We start from the raw sequence: 25162 nt of genomic DNA, 5'->3' as shown, positions 1-25162 counted from the left end.
GGAGGTCAAGAAAACAATTAATAGTTGGTTTGGTCAAATTGCAAAAGAGATTAATGAAGGATAATTAATTTAATATTATCAAGTGGTGCAGGGATTAAGCACCCATTGGAGAATATAATTCTTTGCCACCACATCGTCAAATGCAAAGATCATTGTATCTCTAAAGAGCCAAGTGAATAAATATTTGAAGCAGGAAAAGCAACAAATGGACTGAGCAGTTGGATGAGTTTTGGAATACTTTGGCAAAGACCCAGCACAGACATAGAAGGCTAAATAGATTTCATCTGTGTTGTAGGCTTGCAAGATTTTACGAGCTGCAACCTCAGCAGAACAAAGTATCTGAAACATAGTCCTAAAACAAATATTTAAATCAACAATTGTGACTGGCATTAGACCATCCAAAAATTAGCGAAGTATTTTGTGCATACATGGACTAAACACATTGCTGGCTGGATCAGCTAAGTGGAGCTTTCAACCTAACTGTGGCAAAAACCATACTGACAAATCTAGTGAAAGTACTGCTGCTGAAATACATCTTATGAAACTAACTTGCAAGAGTTTCAGCACCAGTGATAACCTGCATAACAACATTATCCCTCTGATGTATTTTCTACCCTGAAGGAAATATTGTAAATGGGACAATGAGTTTAAATTATTTAACAATACACAATATATCTATGTGAGAGGAAATACACCAAAAATACAGCTTTAGAAGTCAAGCTAGACATTTGTCATCAGTCAGTCATGTTAAATTTGCATTTCATCTTACCTGTGAACTGAGCACAGCAAATTTCTCCAACAGCTGGCCTAAAACTTGGTATAGGAGTTATGTTATTGCAATAGTCAGCCACTACTTTTTGCAGTTGTTGAAACTCATCTATTGGGAAAGATCAAAACAAATCTGCATGTCAATTTAAGTACATTTCATTCATTAACAGTGCATTTGCACACCATAATACTATATTTACTTCCAGATGCTTCCATAGTAGTTTTCATGAGCTAAATTTTACACTTGCCTGCGATGAGAAAAAAAAAAAATTAATCGTTACGATTTAGTTCTGCCATCTTGCTGCCTGCCTATTTAACCTATTTGCTTATCCTCGCAGCACAGCAGGTCCCCGCACAGCTTGCATTCACACCTAGCTTTTATTGTCATCAAATTTAGAAATATTAGTTTTGCTTTCTTCTTCTAAATTATTAATATAGATTGTAAGTAGCCACGGCTCCAGCACCGATCCTTGTGGCACACCTTGTGGTTGCCTAACTTAAAAATGCCCTATTTATCACTACTCTGCTTCCTGTCCATTATCTACACTAATATATCACGCCAACTCCATGAGCCCTTTTCTTATGCATTGACCTGTGTGGCATTTTAAAAACTATATAGAACCATTCACTAGTTACCATGGTGTATAATAGTCAGTTACTTAGCACATTAAGAAAAATGCTTAAATGCTTTTACAATGTGCTTATCGGCATCCTTCCACATTAAAAACTGTGAAAGAGCATCTTCAAAAGTTCACAGGTGCAACAAATGAAACTTGATTAACCTGATCTGGGGATGTAGGCAGCTTCTAAACAAATGCAATAGATCACAGAAACTATCTACACTCAGCCTAATTTATGCTCAAAATTCCTTGATATTTTGCACGGGGTTGATCAATGTCAGGTGAACAGTGTTGACAAAAAACAAGCACAGTCTCGTTGAACCTTCAATTGTTTGCTTAATATAAATTAAAACAAGATTCAGTTTTTCCATTGAAGTTACCACTTAACCCAATTTCCAGTCAGACAGAAGGCAAGATAATCTGACCAGCAGCACTAGTCTCAATGTCTCTATTCTGCCATTGGACAAACTACTTGAAATGAAAATCGCTTGTCACAAATAGGCTTAGAAAAAATGAAGTTACTGTGAAAAGCCCCTCGTCGCCACATTCCGGCGCCTGTTCGGGGAGGCTGTTACGAGAATTGAACCGTGCTGCTGGCCTGCCTTGGTCTGCTTTCAAAGCCAGCGATTTAGCCCTGTGCTAAACAGCCCCTACTTGCAATGGCACACATTGTACGAGCACTTAAAAAGGCATGACTATGAGGACAAAAAAAAAAAACTTCTCATGCCTCCCCCTGCAAGATAAGTAAGACGCAGTACACAGGAAACAAAAAGTTAAAAATAATTCAATGTTACTCAATCCTGAGAAGCATCTAAACATCTTAAAAGAAGAAACAAATTCTCACATCTACTAGATAGCTGCTGACAGAAGAAGTTGCTTGGTGTTTCTACATGTGTGACAATGACAGAAACGTCTTCCACACTAGAGGAAAATACTGAGTTTTGTGCAGATTCACAAACTGCTGCAACTTTATCATTTGCCTTTCTGAAATCAAACCGCCCTAAAAAAAAAACACATGCAGGATTATCAGCACAAGATAGATAATTATTGAAGCAATGCATTCATTTTTTATGAAAGTTAATCATCAAATGATCAAAAAATAAAGAAAAGTACAGAACAGGAACAGTCCCTTTGGCCCTCCAAGCCTGTGTCAACCATGCTGCCCACCTAACCATTTTAAAATAATTTTGTTACCCAAAGTCAACTTAACATATGTTCTTTTTGATATATATTCATCACTTGGGTATACAAAGCACAATTTGAAAGTTTGCAGGTGACATTAAATGTGGAAATGTAGTAATGAGTAGGATAGTCACAGACTTCAGGAGGATATAGACCAGTGAAATAGGCAGGCTACATCTTACACAGAAGGATGAAGAGATTTATTTAAATAGGAAGAATGAGCAGAGGCATTGTAAACTAAATGGTATAATTAGAATGGCATGCAAGAACAGAGACAAGGCACAACATTTTTGAAGTTGGCAGGACAAGTTAAGGAAGCTGTTAAAAAGTCAGTTCCAGCTACCTGGCAATGTGGAAAATTGCCCAGATATATCCTGCGGACAAAAACAGAGGCCAATTCCAACCCTGCCAATTACCACCTCATCAGTCCACTCTCAACCACTAGCAAAATGATGGAAGCGGTCGTCGACAGTGCTATCAAGCAGCATTTAGTAAACAATCGGCTCATGAATGCTTTGGGAGGAGCCCTAGAAAAACTGAAGTGATTGGGATTTCAAATAATGAAGCAAGTAACTCATCAGACTCCCTAAAGCCGGTTTACCATTTACAAGGCGCAAGTCGGGATGTGGTGGAATACTCGCCACTTGCATGGAAAAGTGCAGCTCCAGCAACACACAGAAACTTTGAATTAGCATTGGAGGCTTTCACAAATGTCAATAATATGGATGAATATATCCCTGATAATGGAGAAATAATTGCAGCAAAGGTTTCAAGCATCAGGCAAAGGGAATTCCATAGGTTTACTGCTATCATATGGAGCCACTGTTTGTTTTCATATGGCTGCCAATCGTAAACATGTGCATTTATCATTTGGAATATTGCTGTAGGTTGGCATATTGTCTTTAGGCTTTTTAGTTTGAAGTGGTCAGAAGCTGCAAATTCGGTGACAAGTAATTCACCTCCCGACTCCCCAAAGCCTGTCCACCACCTACAAGACAGAAGTCGTGATGTGGTGCAATACTCTACTTGCCTGGATGTGTGCTACCCCAACAACACTCCAGAAGTTTGACTCCATGCATGATAATGCAGCCTGTTTGATTGGCACCCTATCTACTACCTTAGTGGCGTTGCTAACTTTCCGTTGGTTCAATTGCTCTGTTTTATTACCTTTGCTCTCGAGTCACCAGGTATCTTTATGATACCGCCACAAGGTTCAAGTCCGAGTAATGATCAATGACCCAATACGCCGATTAGTAAGATTCAAATCAAAGCACATTTATCATACACAGTAATCGCTACTCATGCACAAATTCTACGTCTAAGCTACTTCTACAACTAACGGGCCTATACTTTACTTCGGACTGGCCCATCAGGTCAGGGGAACAAATGGCCTATCGTTCGGGTTCTGAGTCTGCGGGATTCGAAGTTGGTACGGATTGGTAGTTAGGAGCGTCTATCTCGTAGCGAGCGTTGAATTAAGACTTACTTCTGTCGGCGGTCACTGCACCGGTCACGGTCAATGTTGGTTTGTGTTGCTGGGTGACCCGGGCAGGACAAAGAGGTGAAGAGAACGAGTTGAACTTGGGGCTGAACTCTTATAGTCCCCAGGGGCTTCCCGCCTTTCGGGGCAGACCCTGTACCTGGTCCCAAGTGATTGAACTTTATCCCAATCGCTTGGTTCGATTTCTCCAATACTGGAGCGGTTCCCTGATCGATGGGCAGTCTGGAGGTGTTCGTTCACCTCCTTTGTGTTGGCTCCTGCTGGCGCCGGGGAGTCTGGCTTTGATTTGTGTGTCCCAAATGTTACTTATTGTTCCCGGGGATTGCTCATCAGTATGTAGATGGCTGCTACATTGTTATGCTGACGGTCACTGGTATCGATGTTGTCTGGTCTTTTGCAGTTAAATACACATCAAACCTGCACCTGCTGGTTTCTGTCTATGTTGGCTGACTTTCCCATCAGCCTTTGCCATTCGCCATTTTAAATCGGGAGTTGACCAATTTAGGTGGCTACAGTGGCAGCAGTGTACACCCATCCACAAGGTGCACTGCAGGAACTTACCAAGGCACCTTCTACAACTCCTTCCAAATCTACCTCTACCACCTAGATGCACAAGGGCAGAAGATTCAAGGGAACACCACGACATGCAAGTTCCCTTCCAAGTCTCACATCATCCTGACATTATATTGTCATTTCTTCACTGTCGCTGGGTCAACAAATTGAAACTCACTTCGAATAGCACTGCAGGCGTTCCTACAATGTATGGACTGCAGTGGTTCAAATAAGAGGCCCATCTCATCTTCTCAAGGGCAATTAGGGATGACCAATAAATGCTGTCCGAGGCAGTAGATATCACACCTTATGAACAATCAATAAATAAAAAAGGGCTCTAGGTTCTTTGGTTTTATAAACAGATGCACAGAGTACAAAGACGAGGGTGTTAAGCTGAACCTTTATGTAAAAAAGAAACAAGTTCAGCTTCAGCTAGAGCAGGGAGCAAGGTTTTTTAAACTGTGGGTCGTAACCCGCGGGTGGGTCGCAGAGTGATCAGTTGCGGCGTTCCCGATTGCGGAAGAAGCGTCCAAAAGCCGTGACCAGCTTTTAAGAATGCCTGCTGCAAATACCAGTAGTAGCATAGCTCTAAATAGTGGGCCTGGGAGTTTACTCCCCCTTCTACTCTCCTCCGGATCGGACTGCCAACACCAGGGGCTCTGCCCATTCCTTTTTTCCCCCAAGCTCCCTGACCAGCTTCTCCCAATGCCAAGTGTGACGCACCACCCTCCCTGGACAACCTGCAGGCCCTCACCCAGAGGCCGAGCAGGCCATCCTGCAAAAGCTGGCGTGAGCCAGCGACGAGTTGGGGCAGGCCTCATCAAGCATGGCGAGTTAGAGGACAAACTTCTTGATTTTTTTCAAAGCACGCAGGGAGAATTTAAATTATCCGCTTAAGTCCTTAGCAGAAATGTACCATTGAATGACAAAGCAAGTGACATTGTGAGGACCAAGCAGGCTCACCAGTTTCATGAAGAGCAAACGAAAATGGTGGGTTGCAAAGGTTAGCCGGCACAGGTCTCAAAGGTCAACCTTTCGTAAAAGTGAGTCCCGGGGAAAAAAGTTTGAAAAACACTGACAGAGGATTGTGACCCATTGCGAATTTTAAGATTGCCACAGCCTTGGAGAGGGTACAGGTGTATTTACTAGAATCATACCAGTTGTTTTTCAGCTTGGAAGCATGCATTTGCATTTCTAAAAACGTTGGTATTGAGGTCTTTTTTGGTATACAATGATCTAGATTTGGCTATTCACTAGAAACATACCAGGTATGTGACACTTAAGTTAACTATAAATTCTAGCCATGAGGTGGAGATGCCGGCGTTGGGCTGGGGTGAGCACAGTAAGAAGTCTTATAACACCAGGTTAAAGTCCAACATGTTTGTTTCAAAGACTAGATTTCGGAGCACTGCTAAGGAGCAGTGCTCCGAAAGCTAGTGTTTGAAACACACATGTTGGACTTTAACCTGGTGTTGTAAGACTTCTTACTATAAATTCTAGGGAAGCCAAAGTCTTTCCTAAAACTACATGGGCAGCACAGTGGTTAGTACTGTTCCTTCACAGCTCCTGGGTCTCGGGTCTGATTCCTGGCTTGCGTCACTGTCTGTGCGGAGTCTGCACGTTCTCCCTGTGTCTGCATGGGTTTCCTCCAGGGCTCCAGTTTCCTCCCACAGTCCAAAGATGTGCAGGTGAGGTGCATTGGCCATGCTAAATTACCCCTTTAAGTGTTCCAAAAAAAAAAAAGGTTAGGTGGGGGTTACTGGATTGCGGGGATAGGGTGAAGGTGTGGGCTTGGGTAGGGTGCTCTTTCCAAGGGCTGGTGCAGACTCGATGGGCCGAATGGCTTCCTTCTGCACTGTAAAATTCTTCAGGAAAATAAGAGTAGATTGAATCTACATGTTCAAAGTCCTGAATGGTTTTAATAGAGTAAAGAGGAAATAATATTCAGTAGTAGTTAATGGTACATTGATTGTATTGTTCAGAGAGGCGAGGGGCATTATTTAATTATGAAGTTGGAGCATTAATAATGAGAGATTGCCGAGATACTGGGAGAGTAGGTAAGAGGGAGGCATACGAAATGCTGCATGTAAATAAAAAAAACGGCCAATATAAGGATTTGCAGCTAGCTTCATATTTCACCATCTGACTTGGGATCGATGAGCTGATCTTTAAAATTCATGCAATGTCTTATGGTCTAAAATGTACCACTTGAAAGAGTGGTGGAAACTGATTTAATAATAACTTTGGAAAGGAAAATGGATAATTATATGAAGGGTTCATATCTGAAGGGCTATTCGGAAAGCGGCTCAATGAATAGCTCTTTCAAAGACCCAGCATGGGCATAATGGGCCAAATGGCCTATGCTGCATCATTCCATGGTAGCAGTTAGAATTCCAATTTTTAAAATTCTTACCAGGACTTCTTGTCGTGATCGCTTCATCTCCTCGAATTAAAGCATAACTTTTTTCTGAAATGTAGCTCTGTAACAACTGCCCTATAATATAATTTGAACCAAGTAGAAATGCATGTAAAGATGTTGTACAAATGCAGTATCATGAGAAAATAAAAGACTGGATAGTCAGTTACTTAAATTAAGCTGCAATTTGAACAAAGGGATCAAGTACGGAAGAAATACAATTACCAGATGGCATAATGATCTCCACAGGACAACAAGACTCAATGCTTGGTTTCTCCAAGATGGTCATAGAGGAAGATTTCTGCAGAAGCTGAAGTCTGACTGACTTGATGCACTCTTCATCCCATCTACTGTGCCCAGAGATTTTTGTGACACAGCATTTAATTGCCTAGGATCAGAATTGGATTTTACAAAGTTATGAATTGAGCTAAACAAATTAGCCACAGATGTGTTACGCCCACAACAGATGCTCTTGCTGAGCAAGCCAGACCCTAGAGGAAAGCTTGTCCTACTGACCATAAAAGCTTTTCTTATATTTCAAAAATAAGGAAGAGCTACTGACCCAAAAAGCATAGAACTCCAATTAGGATTTTAATAGTTAAAACATTTAAAAGGAAAAAATAAAACAGAAGCATTTAAGATTAAAGTTACACAGTTAAAACATTCGGACAGAATAACCTCCCAAAACACCCACTTGGCCAAAAATACACAAGAAAGCTACCTTCTTGACAGCAATTCCCTTAAAGATTTCAACCAATATTAAATATTACCCAATATTACCCCCCCCCCCCCAAAAAAAAATTGCTTATATCCCATGACTCCCAAAACACTTGGAAATCCAGAAAGAACATACAGAACCAAACTGATTTGAGAGGCGAGAGAAAACTTCTCTGGCTTGAAACTGGGTGACTGCTTCAGATTCAAAACTTCTCACACTTTCTCAGTAGACAGAACATTTCCCCACACAGCAACACACAACTCAGCGAAACATTTTTCTTCAAATATCTTTTGTCCTTTTATCTTGGATTCCACTGCCCTCAAATGTCTCTTTGAACTCAACTTTTCCAAATATAAAAATATTTAATCTTTTCCTATTTTGTCTTTACTTTTGGTCAATAAAAATCAATATAGCTTCCCCTGTTCACCTATGAAACTTTTCGAAGTTGTAACGGTTCCTTGTCACCTCTGAACTCCCCTTTGAAATTCAGCAGCTGAAAAGCCAAGTCTCCATTTAATTCAAACACACCATAACCCTTCATTACAAATACATGAACCCAACACCTCTACCATTTTATCTCAGTTCAAAGCTGTCCCGATTTACCTCCCCAGTTTAACTAATCATAGACAAACACACAATCCACTTACGTATGCAGAATCCCAGCATAATCCCAAAAATATGGAAACAACACATGCGTCCATCATCAGCCATTTCAATATTTTCTTTAGGTTTTTAAAACTGACCCGAAGACTGGTAGCTTAGCAATGTAAATCCTCCAGTAACTATTGTGTAATGGTGAACTGTAACAGCAACCCATAATCTATTCCACTAAGAATTTAATAAATCCTATTTCAGAATGAGCGATGGCCAAACAATGGTTGGACCCTAATATTCTCCAATGTACAATTGCAACACAGTTTCATCAAAAAGAACTAAATAAGCCTGGTTGCCATATTTAACACACGTGAATTGCTATCCAAATACAAATTTTAAAAATCACCTAGGTGGGGAGGGGGCGAATCACGTGATGAGAGCAGGAGCAGCTGTGTTTTTGAGCGCTCTGGCGCTACTCATCTTATAATCTTTTTTTTTTTTAAACCTGATGCACATCCCGTAATTATTTGTTTCTGGTCTTGGACAATGTTCCTGGCCAGATTTTGGTGATGAGTCGAGTCAAGTGAAGAAATCCTCGTTTGATTGAGGCAGTCAGAGGCAGCTGGGGTGGGGCCCAGTGACTGTGTTACTGGTGGGCGGGCCTATGTTTGGGCAGTGCTGTCAGTATCAAGACGATGACTGCCATTTGTAAATGATTTGCGGATGATGGTCTGATTCCTTAGTGCCGGTTGTTGGTGCTCACATTGATGGATTGCGAGATATCCTTCAGAGAATAGTTGAAGTGGAGAAGAGAATTCTGTTACTCGATAGGGCAGCATCCTTGGTCGGGGCGTACCTTCAGTCCTTGGAAATTCTGTTACATGGTATGTCAATTATCCTGGCCAAATCGAGGAGATGGGGCTGGACAGGGGGCGGGCCTGCACCTGGTCTTCTGAAGGGAGCGGGGGATGAATTCCCGTCCGAATTTGAGGGATGGCTACCATACTTTCACAATCGCGATTTGAAGGCCTTGTGTTTCGTGGTCGACGGAACATATTGCATCCGGTCTTCTGGGGTTGGAAGGAGTTCCCAACCACCGGTCTTGCGTGGTCTTGTCCCCTGTGCACATCAAAAGGAGTTGGAGGCAGCTGGATTTGTCAGGGCCCAAGTTTCATTTTGCCTGGGCTTCAGAATGACAGCATGGCAGAGGTGCAAGGGCTACCATGGAACTCTGGGGGAGGGGGTGAGACACTGAATGCTGCTCGACGATCCTGTCATGGCTTTGGCCTTTCCAAGCTCCATGCATGGTGTTATTATCATGCAGTTCATCAATAGTCCTGAACTTTATCCCGTTGTGACAGTGCCATAATTTTATGTTATTGTCTTTTTTTTAATTAAATATTTTATTGAAAATTTTGGGTCAACCAACACAGTACATTGTGCATCCTTTACACAATATTATAACACAAATAACAATGACCTATTTTATAAACAAAAAATGAATAAATAATAAATAACAAAAATGAAAACTAGCCCTAATTGGCAACTGCCTTGTCACAAGTAACACTCTCCAAAAATATAATTTAACAGTCCAATATATAATTATCTGTAGCAACGACCTATACATACTATACAGTATATATTAACAACCCTGAGAGTCCTTCTGGTTCCTCCTCCCCCCCCCCGATCCTGGGCTGCTGCCGCTTCCTTCTTTTTCCCATTCCATCTATCTTTCTGCGAGGTATTCGACGAACGGTTGCCACCGCCTGGTGAACCCTTGAGCCGACCCCCTTAGGACGAACTTAATCCGCTCTAGCTTTATAAACCCCGCCTGTCATTTATCCAGGTCTCCACCCCCGGGGGCTTGGCTTCTTTCCACATTAGCAATATCCTGCGCCGGGCTACTAGGGACGCAAAGGCCAAAACATCGGCCTCTCTCGCCTCCTGCACTCCCGGCTCTTGTGCAACCCCAAATATAGCCAACCCCCAGCTTGGTTCGACCCGGACTCCTACTACTTTTGAAAGCACCTTTGTCACCCCCATCCAAAACCCCTGTAGTGCCGGGCATGACCAAAACATATGGGTATGATTCGCTGGGCTTCTCGAGCACCTCGCACACCTATCCGCCACCCCAAAAAATTTACTGAGCCGTGCTCCAGTCATATGCGCCCTGTGTAATACCTTAAACTGAATCAGGCTTAGCCTGGCACACGAGGACGAGTTTACCCTGCTTAGGGCATCTGCCCACAGCCCCTCCTCGATCTCCTCCCCCAGCTCTTCTTCCCATTTCCCTTTTAGTTCATCTACCATAGTCTCCCCTTCGTCCCTCATTTCCCGATATATATATCTGACACCTTACCATCCCCCAACCATGTCTTTGAGATCACTCTGTCCTGCACCTCTTGTGTCAGGAGCTGTGGGAATTCCCTCACCTGTTGCCTCGCAAAAGCCCTCAGTTGCATATACCTGAATGCATTCCCTTGGGGCAACCCATATTTCTCGGTCAGCGCTCCCAGACTTGCGAACTTCCCATCCACAAACAGATCTTTCAGTTGCGTTATTCCTGCTCTTTGCCACATTCCATATCCCCCATCCATTCCCCCCGGGGCAAACCTATGGTTGTTTCTTATCGGGGACCCCCCCCCCCAAGGCTCCAGTCTTTCCCCGATGCCGTCTCCACTGTCCCCAAATCTTCAGTGTAGCCACCATCACCGGGCTTGTGGTGTAGTTCCTCGGTGAGAACGGCAATGGGGCTGTCACCATAGCCTGTAGGCTAGTCCCCCTACAGGACGCCCTCTCTAATCTCTTCCACGCCGCTCCCTCCTCCTCTCCCATCCACTTACTCATCATTGAAATATTAGCGGCCCAATAATACTCACTTAGGCTCGGTAGTGCCAGCCCCCCCCTATCCCTGCTACACTGTAAGAATCCCTTCCTCACTCTCGGGGTCTTCCCGGCCCACACAAAACCCATGATGCTCTTTTCAATCCTTTTAAAAAAAGCCTTCGTGATCACCACCGGGAGGCACTGAAACACAAAGAGGAATCTCGGGAGGACCACCATCTTAACCGCCTGCACCCTCCCTGCCATTGACAGGGATACCATATCCCATCTCTTGAAATCCTCCTCCATCTGTTCCACCAACCGCGTTAAATTTAACCTATGCAATGTGCCCCAATTCTTAGCTATCTGGATCCCCAGGTAACGAAAGTCCCTTGTTACCTTCCTCAACGGTAGGTCCTCTATTTCTCTACTCTGCTCCCCTGGATGCACCACAAACAACTCACTTTTCCCCATGTTCAATTTATACCCTGAAAAATCCCCAAACTCCCCAAGTATCCGCATTATTTCTGGCATCCCCTCCGCCGGGTCCGCCACGTATAGTAGCAAATCGTCCGCATACAAAGATACCCGGTGCTCTTCTCCTCCCCTAAGTACTCCCCTCCACTTCTTGGAACCCCTCAACGCTATCGCCAGGGGCTCAATCGCCAGTGCAAACAATAATGGGGACAGAGGGCATCCCTGCCTTGTCCCTCTATGGAGCCGAAAATATGCAGATCCCCGTCCATTCGTGACCACGCTCGCCACTGGGGCCCTATACAACAGCTGCACCCATCTAACATACCCCTCTCCAAAACCAAATCTCCTCAACACCTCCCACAAATAATCCCACTCCACTCTATCAAATGCTTTCTCGGCATCCATCGCCACTACTATCTCCGTTTCTCCCTCTGGTGGGGCCTTCATCATTACCCCTAACAACCTCCGTATATTCGTGTTCAGCTGTCTCCCCTTCACAAACCCAGTTTGGTCCTCGTGGACCACCCCCGGGACACATTCCTCTATTCTCATTGCCATTACCTTGGCCAGGACCTTGGCATCTACATTTAGGAGGGAAATAGGTCTATAGGACCCGCATTGTAGCGGGTCCTTTTCCTTCTTTAAGAGAAGCGATATCGTTGCTTCAGACATAGTCGGGGGCAGTTGTCCCCTTTCCTTTGCCTCATTAAAGGTCCTCGTCAGTACCGGGGCGAGCAAGTCCACATATTTTTTATAGAATTCGACTGGGAATCCATCCGGTCCCGGGGCCTTTCCCGCCTGCATGCTCCTAATTCCTTTCACCACTTCTTCTACCTCGATCTGTGCTCCCAGTCCCACCCTTTCCTGCTCTTCCACCTTGGGAAATTCCAGCCGATCCAAGAAGCCCATCATTCTCTCCCTCCCATCCGGGGGTTGAGCTTCATATAATTTTTTATAAAATGTCTTGAACACTCCATTCACTCTCTCCGCTCCCCGCTCCATCTCTCCTTCCTCATCCCTCACTCCCCCTATTTCCCTCGCTGCTCCCCTTTTCCTCAATTGGTGTGCCAGCAACCTGCTCGCCTTCTCCCCATATTCGTACTGTACACCCTGTGCCTTCCTCCATTGTGCCTCTGCAGTGCCTGTAGTCAGCAAGTCAAATTCTACATGTAGCCTTTGCCTTTCCCTGTACAGTCCCTCCTCCGGTGCTTCCGCATATTGTCTGTCCACCCTCAAAAGTTCTTGCAGCAACCGCTCCCGTTCCTTACTCTCCTGCTTCCCTTTATGTGCCCTTATTGATATCAGCTCCCCTCTAACCACCGCCTTCAACGCCTCCCAGACCACTCCCACCTGGACCTCCCCATTATCATTGAGTTCCAAGTACTTTCAATGCACCCCCTCACCCTTAGACACACCCCCTCATCTGCCATTAGTCCCATGTCCATTCTCCAGGGTGGGCGCCCTCCTGTTTCCTCCCCTATCTCCAAGTCCACCCAGTGTGGAGCGTGATCCGAAATGGCTATAGCCGTATACTCCGTTCCCCTCACCTTCGGGATCAATGCCCTACCCAGCACAAAAAAGTCTATTCGCGAGTAGACTTTATGGACATAGGAGAAAAACGAGAACTCCTTACTCCTAGGTCTGCTAAATCTCCACGGGTCTACACCTCCCATCTGCTCCATAAAATCTTTAAGTACCTTGGCTGCTGCCGGCCTCCTTCCAGTCCTGGACTTCGACCTATCCAGCCCTGGTTCCAACACCGTATTAAAATCTCCCCCCATTATCAGCTTTCCCATCTCTAGGTCTGGAATGCGTCCTAGCAACCGCCTCATAAAATTGGCATCATCCCAGTTCGGGGCATATACATTTACCAAAACCACCGTCTCCCCCTGTAGTTTGCCACTCACCATCACGTATCTGCCCCCGTTATCCGCCACTATAGTCTTTGCCTCGAACATTACCCGCTTCCCCACTAATATAGCCACCCCCCTGTTTTTCGCATCTAGCCCCGAATGGAACACCTGCCCCACCCATCCTTTGCGTAGCCTAACCTGGTCTATCAGTTTCAGGTGCGTTTCCTGTAACATAACCACATCTGCCTTAAGTTTCTTAAGGTGTGCGAGTACCCGTGCCCTCTTTATCGGCCCGTTCAGCCCTCTCACGTTCCACGTGATCAGCCGAGTTGGGGGGCTTCCTACCCCCCCCCCCCTTGTCGATTATCCATCACCTTTTTCCAGCTCCTCACCCGGTTCCCACGCAGCTGTATCTCCCCCAGGCGGTGCCCCCCCGCCCATCCTCTCCCATACCAGCTCCCCCCTCTCCCCAGCAGCAGCAACCCAGTAATTCCCCCCTCCCACTAGATCCCCCGCTAGCGTAATTACTCCCCCCATGTTGCTCCCAGAAGTCAGCAAACTCTGGCTGACCTCAGCTTCCCCCTGTGACCTTGGCTCGCACCGTGCGACGCCCCCTCCTTCCTGCTTCTCTATTCCCGCCATGATTATTAGCGCGGGAACCAAGCCCGCGCTTCTCCCTTGGCCCCGCCCCCAATGGCCAACGCCCCATCTCCTCCACCTCCCCTCCTCCCCCCATCACCACCTGTGGGAGAGAGAAAAGTTACCACATCGCAGGATTAGTACATAAAACCCCTCTTTGCCCCCCACATTCGCCCCACCACTTTGTTCGAACGTTCTTTTTAATAACCCGCTCATTCCAGTTTTTCTTCCACAATAAAAGTCCACGCTTCATCCGCCGTCTCAAAGTAGTGGTGCCTCCCTCGATATGTGACCCACAGTCTTGCCGGTTGCAGCATTCCAAATTTTATCTTCTTTTTATGAAGCACCGCCTTGGCCCGATTAAAGCTCGCCCTCCTTCTCGCCACCTCCGCACTCCAGTCTTGATAAACGCGGATCACCGCGTTCTCCCATTTACTGCTCCGAGTTTTCTTCGCCCATCTAAGGACCATTTCTCTATCCTTAAAACGGAGGAATCTAACCACTATGGCTCTGGGAATTTCTCCTGCTCTCGGTCCTCGCGCCATCACTCGGTATGCTCCCTCCACCTCCAACGGACCCGCCGGGGCCTCCGCTCCCATTAACGAGTGCAGCATCGTGCTCACATATGCCCCGACGTCCGCTCCCTCCACACCTTCAGGAAGACCAAGAATCCTCAGGTTGTTCCTCCTTGCGTTGTTTTCCAGTGCCTCCAACCTTTCCACACATCGTTTCTGATGTGCCTCCTGCGTCTCCGTCTTCACGACCAGGCCCTGTATATCGTCCTCATTCTCGGCTGCCTTTGCCTTCACGACCCGAAGCTCCCGCTCCTGGGTCTTTTGTTCCTCCTTTAGCCCTTCGATCGCCTGTAGTATCGGGGCCAACAGCTCTTTCTTCATTTCCTTTTTGATCTCTTCCACACAGCATTTCAAGAACTATTGTTGTTCAGGGCCCCATGTTAAACTGCCACCTTCCGACGCCATCTTGGTTTTTGCTTGCCTTCCTTGCCGCTGTTCTAAAGGATCCACTGCAATCTGGCCACTCTCTCCTCCTTTTTCCATCCGTATCCAGGGGGGATTCCCTTCTGGTTTACCGCACAGTGTTTTTAGCCGTCAAAATTGCCGTTGGGGCTCCTATCAAGAGCCCAAAAGTCCGTTTCACAGAGAGCTGCCGAAATGTGCGACTCAGCTGGTCATCGCCGCACCCGGAAGTTCGTTATTGTCTTTTTTCCTGACAAGTGTGTACGATATACAAGCATGTAGGTGGTCTCCGCCTGGCATGGGGTTTGTGCAGTATCTACCTAGTTTTTCATTTTATAAACCTTACATTTACAAAGCCCCTTACTATTTTTTTTAGAGATGAGAAGCGCCACAGCAGGATGGCGGGTCGAGGGTTTAGTGTGGTGGTGGGATGTATTGCCATCTAAGTCTTCCCAATGGGTCTGGAAAGCCTCCAGTTACACCCATTAGTATTGTTTGTCTGTATTTTTGTTATTTTGGGATTATGGAATCCGTGCTCATCTCCGACGAAAGTCCGAACAGATCATGTATCCTACGGAGGACTGGGTTCCTTGTAATTCTTCTTTGTGGTTGGTGTAAGGAGAAATGTGTAATGGCACACACCTGGGTGTGGTCGGTTAATCCTCGTTTGTCATTTCTTCTTCAACATTTGTTTGGCTGCGTGAGTAGTGGCAGTGGTCACCTGATTGGGTGTGTGAGGGCAGGAGTAACCGTATTTATCTGGGTCGGGTGGAGGATCTATTGGTTGATGGAGTAGGTTATCCTTCCCAGAGTTGTCCCCTTTTGGAATCTCCTGTTTTGCTCCCAATCTCGAGATAGAACAATAGAACAACAGAACAATACAGCGCAGTACAGGCCCTTCGGCCCTCGATGTTGCGCCGACCTGTGAAACCACTCTGAAGCCCATCTACACTATTCCATTTCATCCATATGTTTATCCAATGACCATTTAAATGCCCTTAATGTTGGCGAGTCCACTACTGTTGCGGGCAGAGCATTCCACGCCCTTACTACTCAGAGTAACGAACCTACCTCTGACATCTGTCCGATATCTATCTCCCCTCAATTTAAAGCTATGTCCCCTCGTGCTAGGCATCACCATCCGAGGAAAAAGGCTCTCACTGTCCACCCTATCTAATCCTCTGATCATCTTGCATGCCTCTATTATGTCACCTCTTAACCTTCTTCTCTCTAACGAAAACAGCCTCAAGTCTGTAGCCACTTAAAATGGCCAACACCTGATTCAAAATGGCGAACTGCAAAGGCTGATGGGAAAGTCAGCCAACAGGACAAAAACGAGCAGCTGCAGGTTGGCTGTGTATTTACCTCTGGAAAGGCCAGACAAGATCAATACCAGCAACCATCAGCATAACAAAACAACAGCCATCTGCATACTAATGAGCAATCCCCGGGAACAATAAGCAACATTTAGACACACAAAGCAAAACCAGACTCTTCGGCGCCAGCAGAAGCCTACACAAAGGGAGGTGAACGACCACCTCAAAACTGCCCATCGATCAGGGAACCGCTCCAGCATTGGAGAAAATCGAACCAAGCGATTGGGACAAAGTCCAATCACTTGGGACCAGGTACAGGGTCCGCCCCGAAAGGCGGGAAGCCCCTGGGGACTATAAGAATTGAGCCCCAAGTTCAAGTCGCTCCCTTCCACCTCTTCTCCAGCTCTTCACTCTTCAGCAGCTGGTCAAAACTGTAAGTCTTACTTCAACGCTCGCTACGAGATAGGCGCTCCTAGCTATCAATCTGTACCAACTTCGAATCCTGCAGGCTCAGAACCCGAACGAAAGGCCATTTGTTTCCCTGACCTGGTGGGCCAGTTCCAAGTTAAGTATAGGCCGGTTAGTTGTAGAAGTAGCTTAGGCGTAAAATTTATGCATGAGTAGTGATTACTGTGTATAATAAGTGTGCTTTGATTTAAATCTTACTAATCAGTGTATTGGATTATTGATCATTACTCAGACTTGAACCACGTGGCGGTATCATAAGGATACCTATTGTGAGAGCTACGGTTTGATTAAATCATTAGAATGGGCCACAGGATGTGGAGATAACATTATGAGAGCTACGGTTTGATTAAATCATTAGAAGGGGCCATTGTGAGGGATGAGGTTTGATTAAATCATTAGAATGGGCCACAGGATGTGGAGATAACAGGATGTGGCGAGCAACTAACGTTAACGTGAACATGCAATGTAACAGATGGTAGGCGTACCGGAAAGAATGCGAACCTCGACAACCTGAACCGATCAGGCAAGAGGGGAGGGGACTGGGGGCGACGGGATTAGGATAAAAGGGATAGAACAATTGCCGTAGAGCGTGCTTCTCTAGTGGAGGCACCCGACTCTGCAGACTCGAAACTAATAAAGGACGTTGCTTCTACGACTTTGTCCTTGGTGTCAGTGATTGTGAGCACATCCACATCTCACGCTGGCGACTCAAGAGCAAAGGTAATAAAACAGAGCAATTAAACTAAGGCAAAATTAGCAACATTATTTGGCGACATCCTGACGGGACCCGATCTAGAAGTGGAAAACCACTCCGGGGGAACCCAGAATTTGAATTAGAGATCCAATTGGAAACAGAAAACCACAAGTGTTCAAGCAGTTCTGATCATAATTCGGAAGTGTGTGTATGCATGCGTAACTAACAGGGCGATAAGGTAAAACTGATAGATTTTTTGTTGCGACAAAACTGTCGGAAGTTTGTATTTTGGAAAGTAGCGAAAGCCGAACCCGTATTTACAGCACCGCCTTAATACCCCTGTCCCAAATTTGAAGAGCAGCATTCAGATAGGAAAGATGGCAATGCAGCGCCTAATAAACCCAGAGGAATTTGCGGTCGCAGCGACCAGCAGCAGTAAAGTGGGACAATGTCCCATTTGGGAGGAAGAGATCAGGAAATATCTCAAAGGGAAAGGATGGCCCCTTTGGAATGAATTCTGTGACAACGAGGAATCAGGTCCCGGGAGTATAGGACCTACTTGGTGGGAGAACCTGAGTGAGATCCACAAAAAGAGCTTAGGGACAGCTCGCAAGCCGATGGCAATCGTGTCCTGCTTGGCACAATTTCGAGGCAGAGGAGGTAGTTAGGACGCTCCGGAAAGAAGTTGAGGGCATACATCGAATGAGTACGGTCGATGTAAGCGAGGTAGAAAAGGAGAATTTGGAATTGAGAAGGAAGTTGGCAGCAAGAGATGGAGAGGTGGAGGATGCCAAAAGGGCACACCAATCTTGTCTGGCGCACTTAAGCAGCTTCCAGTCTCAATACGAAAAGGCCTACCAGGACACGCAACGTGCAGTCCTGGTACGTGAGGAAATGGAAAAACAGGTAGAAGCATTAGAGACAGTGTAGTGACCTCAAGGCAGCATTAAGAGCACTCCATGCTGCTACCATAGAACAAAGACAAAGCACGCTAGATCACGCAAAGTGCCGGAAGCAGATTGCAGAGCTGCAATCGCTGCTTTCAGTTCAGAAAGGTTTCCAGGAAACCTTTGGAGACAAATTAGATCAGGAAGACGGCCCTGATTGGGAAGAATTGAATGAAACAGCGTAGAGATATGTTCTGGGAACATGTGCGCAGGGAAAGCAACAAAAGAGGAAAGCACCCTAACCCCCCACATAGCAGATAGTTCAAGTTCCAATGAACCTAGTAACCACCCACGGCACACCCACATCGGACGATGAGGAATTTCTATATTCCACCCCCTTAACAGTGACCCAATTACAGGGTGCGTGCGTTAAGGTCACACCGTTCCTCCCCACCTCAGACCCTCACCATTTCTTTGCCAGTCAAGCATCAGGCGACCATGTACGGCCTGGATGAGCGAGAGCATGTAAAGCTCACAGTTTTAAGTTTAGACCCTTCAGTAGCAGCAGCCCTTCCAGACCCACAGAATGTAGGAGGAGGCACCCTTGCAGAAGTGCATACCGTGATCCTGGGTGCGATCGGGTACAACAGGGGTGACCCCGTAGAAGGCCTCAATAAGTGCAGGCAGGAAAAGACAGAACACCCCACAGCGTTTGCTGGATGCCTGTGGATTCATTTCACAGCAGTTTTTGGAATTTAGAACGTGCCCATCTGTCCCAAGACGGTATGGCCAAATGGACCCGCACCCTTATCTCCCATGCCACAGAGGCAGGACAAAAAGCCTGTACGAATTATGACCCCTCAGAGGAAGCCCACAATGAGAAATGGGTTTTAAAAAGATTGTCACGCGCCTGGGATCAGTCTGTACAAAGCAAACCCGCAGTTAAAAATCTAGAACAGCAGGCAGAAACAGACAAACCCGCAGTTAGGGAACCCGAGGAAGAGCAGGCAGACATGCATCCAGTTAAAACGCACCAGAACCCCGCATGGGTAAACGAAGGAAGCAACAGCGCCCCCCAGAAACCACCGGAATGTTATAATTGCGGACAATTAGGACATTAGGCACGAGAATGTCAAGCCCCCCTGAAACTGCAACAGAATCAGCCCACAAATGCCCCCCGAACCAGCGAAGACACCAACAGCCCCGACCCCCCACCCAGGGAACCATACCCAAGGGAACAATGCACCAGAGAGCCTGCTCCACCTTAAGTGCCCCAGGGGTCATGTTACAACTGTGGGCAGCCAGGACACTTCGCCCGAGATTGCAGGAGACCCCCACCAGCTGGACTAGCCCCCAGATATGAAAGAGAACAACACCCACAGCAGCTACAAGGTCCCAGCTGCACCATGCAAACTGTGAGCCCTTACCCACCACTTCTCATGGCAGCGTTACCTCAGCAAGGCCACTTCATTTTTGTTTCACTCCTCCTTCCTCTCTTCTTCGATCACGCTGCACTCCCTCCATATGCTCGTTACACCCCAGTCCAAATGTGATTTACGATGTCCTGTATTCTGATGGAACCTGCAGAATGTTTTATGTTGTTTGTAAGTTTGTTAACTGTTGTATGTCCAACAGGAGGACTTTTTTTTCTCACTGCCCCACACCTATTCGGCCAAAACTTCGGAGGACTTGCCTACAGAGACTCACTATTGCCGGACACTAGTTCAGCGGAACTAGCGTGTCTGCAAAGACTGGTTAAGGAACCAGACGCCTGCTCATAACTGCCCTTCTGGTTCGAAGGATAGAACCACTACGGCAGCCCCACCATGATGACTACATTTCTTGCCCGTTCTTGTAGGTTGCTCAGGCAGTGGAGAAACGGCTTGGGACCCGCCCTGCCTGGGAACCCCCCCTCTGGTCAACTACGCTCGGGTAGGAGAGACACAGCATTGGTAGCCATCCTACCCGGGGACTCGATCCAACTCTTACCCGTTGCGGCCCATACACACCTCATTTTGGTAATTTCAGTTCAAAAAGTTGTTTTGTTTTGTTTCAGGTAACCCTTAGGTTGCCAATCACATGCTATTTACATCCTGAAACATTTGGATGGTAAATTGAACAGTCTGCGAGACGGCTCGCACTGGTTCATTATTGGGAAGTGTTTCTTGTCCTAAAATTCGGTTTTTGAAAAAAAACTGAGGGAGTCACACATAGTGACCAATTATAAAGGGAGCAATTGGCACTACAGGACAGACACACTATCGTACGAGATATTAAACAAAGATAGTTACAGGCACTATGCTTGTTTCCACAGAACACCAGAAGCTCCAGGATTGGAGACGAGAAGAAAGAAAAGGAAAGGGAAGAGCCATGAGGACTTCCTTCACATGGATCAGCATCATCTTTATGGACATTTGGTTGCGCGTGAATGCGAACCCCATGACTTCAAGCCCCCCAGCCGTTAATGTTTTGCTTCCCCGCAGTACCCAGAGCCCAGTCACCAGCGACACCACATCATCTTGGTGTGCCAGGTTTATAACCTGGTACTCTCTGTCCTCTGTAATCGAAACATTACTAGCATTAGCGATACTCTGCTGCATTGTGCAGACTATGCGTCAACGGAAATGGAAAAGGAGAGCCTACCGCACTCGAACCCCGGTATATAGGATCAGATCCCCCATTTTCGGATACGACCAGACACCCGACCCCCACGATCTATAATAAAGAGCATTCACTGTTCATGAGCAAATTGTACGATCCTGAGCTTGACTGCCAAGCCAGGAAGACTGATGTATAAACTGCTATGATTTTGTTTGTATGGTTGAGAAAGTTAGGGTAATGAAATGTTTAAGTGAGTGTAGTGTATTAAGAATAGTTAGAGGTTCCCAGTTTATTGTTTTGTAATGCATGTCCCTGTTTGACATAGCGCCCTTAGAATTGTTAGTTAAAAAATCTTTTTGCATAGCTATGGTCAGTGCAGAGGCCATGAAGGAAGTGTCCCACCCCAGGTCAGGGAATGGAAAGCAACATAGTTATGTGATCCTTCACGCTTCGCGTTAGGATCACAAGGAGGATCACAATGTAGCCACTTAAAATGGCCAACTCCCGATTCAAAATGGCGAACGGCAAAGGCTGATGGGAAAGTCAGCCAACAGGGCAAAAACGAGCAGCTGCAGGTTGGCTGTGTATTTACCTCTGGAAAGGCCAGACAAGATCAATACCAGCAACCATCAGCATAACAAAACAACAGCCATCTGCATACTAATGAGCAATCCCCAGGAACAATAAGCAACATTTAGACACAAAGCAAAACCAGACTCTTCGGCGCCAGCAGAAGCCTACACAAAGGGAGGTGAACGACCACCTCAAGACCGCCCATCGATCAGGGAACCGCTCCAGCATTGGAGAAAATCGAACCAAGCGATTGGGACAAAGTCCAATCACTTGGGACCAGGTACAGGGTCCGCCCCGAAAGGCGGGAAGCCCCTGGGGACTATAAGAATTGAGCCCCAAGTTCAAGTCGCTCCCTTCCATCTCTTCTCCACCACTTCTCCAGCTCTTCACTCTTCAGCAGCTGGTCAAAACTGTAAGTCTTACTTCAACGCTCGCTACAAGATAGGCGCTCCTAGCTATCAATCTGTACCAACTTCGAATCCTGCAGGCTCAGAACCCGAATGAAAGGCCATTTGTTTCCCTGACCTGGTGGGCCAGTTCCAAGTTAAGTATAGGCCTGTTAGTTGTAGAAGTAGCTTAGGCGTAGAATTTATGCATGAGTAGTGATTACTGTGTATAATAAATGTGCTTTGATTTAAATCTTACTAATCAGTGTATTGGATTATTGATCATTACTCGGACTTGAACCACGTGGCGGTATCATAAGGATACCTGGCGACTCAAGAGTAAAGGTAATAAAACAGAGCAATTAAACTAAGGCAAAATTAGCAACAAGTCCCTCAGCCTTTTCTCATAAGATCTTCCCTCCATACCAGGCAACATGCTGGTTAATTTCCTCTGCACCCTTTCCAATGCTTCCACATCCTGCCTATAATGCAGCGACCAGAACTGCACGCAATACTCCAAATGTGGCCGTACCAGAGTTTTGTATACTGCAACATGACCTCATAGCTCCGAAACTCAATCCCTCTACCAATAAAAGCTAACACACCGTACGCCTTCTTAACAACCCAATCAACCTGGGTGGCAACTTTCAGGGATCTATGTACATGGACACCGAGATCTCTCTGCTCATCCACACTACCAAGAATCTTACCATTAGCCCAGTACTCTGTATTCCTGTTACTCCTTCCAAAATGAATCACCTCACACTTTTCTGCATTAAAATCCATTTGCCACTTCTCAGCCCAGCTCTGCAGCTTATTTATGTCCCTATGTAACCTGCAACATCCTTCCGCACTGTCCACAACTCCACCGACTTTAGTGTCAATCGCAAATTTACTCACACATCCTTCTACACCCTCCTCCAGGTCATTTATAAAAATAACAAACAGCAGTGGCCCCAAAACAGATGCTTGTGGTACACCACTAGTAACTGAACTCCAGGCTGAACATTTCCCATCAACCACCACCCCCTGTCTTCTTCCAGCACGCCAATTTCTGATCCAAACTGCTAAATCACCCTCAATCCCATTTTCTGCAATAGGTTACTGTGGGGAACCTTATCAAACGCTTTACTGAAATCCATATACACCACATGAACTGCTTTACCCTCATCCACTTGTTTGGTCACCTTCTCAAAGAACTCAATAAGGTTTGGGAGGCACGACCTACTCTTCGCAAAACCATGTTGACTATCCCTAATCCAATTATTCCTTTCTAGATGATTATAAATCCTATCTCTTTTAATCCTTTCCAAGACCTTGCCCACAACAGAAGTAAGGCTCACTGGTCTATAGTTACCGGGGATGGAGCTCCGAATCAAGCCGGAGTGTCTGCCCCCACGCGGCGAACTCAGCGGCAATCTTTAAGCACTGGCTGGCGTGCTTTAAAGGGTATCTCGAGATGGCCGAAAACGCACCCACGGGAGAGCAGAAACTGCACGTCCTGCACTCAAGGGTGAGCCCGGACATTTACACCCTCATCGAGGAAGCGGAAGACTTCGATGCAGCAATTGAGCTGCTAAAAGAACACTAAATTCACCTGGTAAATCAAGTCTACGCCCGGCACCTGTTTGCAACAAGGCGACAAACCCCTGGGGAATCGCTGGAGGAATTCTACCACGCACTCCTGGTGCTGGGAAGAAGCTGCGGCTGCCCACAAGTTTCAGCAAGCGAACACACAGAACTCTTAGTTTGGGACGCTTTCGTGGCAGGTATGCTTTCATCACAAATCCGCCAGCGCCTGTTAGAGAAGGACACCCTGGGTCTCAGGGAGGCACGGGCTCTTGCAGGCTCCCTGGACGTGTCCTCCAGGAACGCCCGCGCCTACGTTCCCGACCGCACGGCAGCCCCCTGGGCAGCGTGGAACCACGCAGCAGCCGACCCGGAGACTTCCAACGTTCCCCCACAGGCCTGCGCTGCAAGGCGGCCTGGCAACCCCGAGGGGCCCAGCTGCTACTTTAGCGGGCAGGCCAAACACCCCCGCCAACGCTGCCCGGCCCGCGCATCCACCTGCAAGGGATGCGGCAAAAAGGGCCATTTTGTGGGGGTATGTCAGGCCTGAGCGGTGGCCGCGGTCTCCAGCGGCGAGTGCGGACCGCCACCACAAAATTCTCCTGGGTCCCCCTGCGACCAGCGATCGCCGCCACCCCCATATCCCAGGGCCACGCGCGGACCCTGGGCGCCGCATCTTGTTCTGCCGTCGCCACATTTGAGGGATGGGCGCCGCCATTTTGTGCACCCCCGGCCATGTGCGACCAATGGGAGACGCCATCTTGGATGAACCCCCAGGACCCCAGCTCAGCCGACCACACACTGCCTGAACAGAATTCCCAACTACAGCGATTGGCCTCGGTGACCCTGGATAAGTCTCGACCTCGAACACTCTCAACCGCTACGACGACCGTTTTCATCAACGGGCACAAGACGTCCTGCCTAATTGACTCTGGGAGCACGGAGAGCTTCATACAACCCGACACGGTAAGGCGCTGTTCCCTCCTCTTCCACCGGGTTAATCAAAAAATCTCACTGGCCTCCGGTTCCCACTCAGTGGAGATAAAGGGGTTTTGTGTAGCAAACCTCACAGTCCAGGGAGGGGAGTTCAAAAATTTCCATCTCTACGTCCTTCCCCACCTCTGAGCGGCTACACGCTTGGGTTTAGACTTCCATTGTAACCTTCAAAGTCTGACCTTCCAATTCGGCGGCCCTCTACCCCCCCCTACCTTCTGCGGCCTCGCGACCCTCAAGGTCGACCTGCCTTCCCTGTTTGTGAACCTCACCCCTGATTGCAAACCCGTCGCCACCAGGAGCAGGTGCTACAGTGCCCAGGACCGGATCTTTATTAGGTCAGAGGTCCAAAGGCTGCTGAAGAAAGGGGTCATCGAAGCCAGTAACAGCCCCTGGCGAGCTCAAGTAATGGTGGTAAAGACCGGGGAGAAGCATAGGATGGTCATCGACTACAGTCAGATCATCAACAGGTTTACCCAGCTGGACGCGTACCCTCTACACCGCATATCCGACCTGGTAAACAGGATTGCGCATTATAAGGTTTTCTCCACGGTG

The 25162-nt window shown here is 46.9% G+C and overlaps 1 protein-coding gene across 1 annotated transcript in view; it reads right to left on the bottom strand.

The window, feature by feature from the left end:
• LOC140392317 (tudor domain-containing protein 1-like) overlaps window positions 1-25162 on the bottom strand; it is a 72041-nt gene that overhangs the window by 4425 nt on the left and 42454 nt on the right. The window contains exons 5-8 of the mRNA XM_072477632.1: window positions 7265-7427; window positions 7037-7117; window positions 2233-2388; window positions 770-877 (exon numbers count right to left, since the gene is read on the bottom strand). Of these exons, the coding sequence (XP_072333733.1) occupies window positions 770-877; window positions 2233-2388; window positions 7037-7117; window positions 7265-7427 (508 nt within the window). The remainder of the gene's footprint in view (window positions 1-769; window positions 878-2232; window positions 2389-7036; window positions 7118-7264; window positions 7428-25162) is intronic.

The sequence above is a fragment of the Scyliorhinus torazame genome, chromosome 16 (genome assembly GCF_047496885.1).
Source record: "Scyliorhinus torazame isolate Kashiwa2021f chromosome 16, sScyTor2.1, whole genome shotgun sequence".
NCBI lineage: Eukaryota > Metazoa > Chordata > Chondrichthyes > Carcharhiniformes > Scyliorhinidae > Scyliorhinus > Scyliorhinus torazame.
This window is presented reverse-complemented; position numbering and strand designations above follow the sequence as displayed.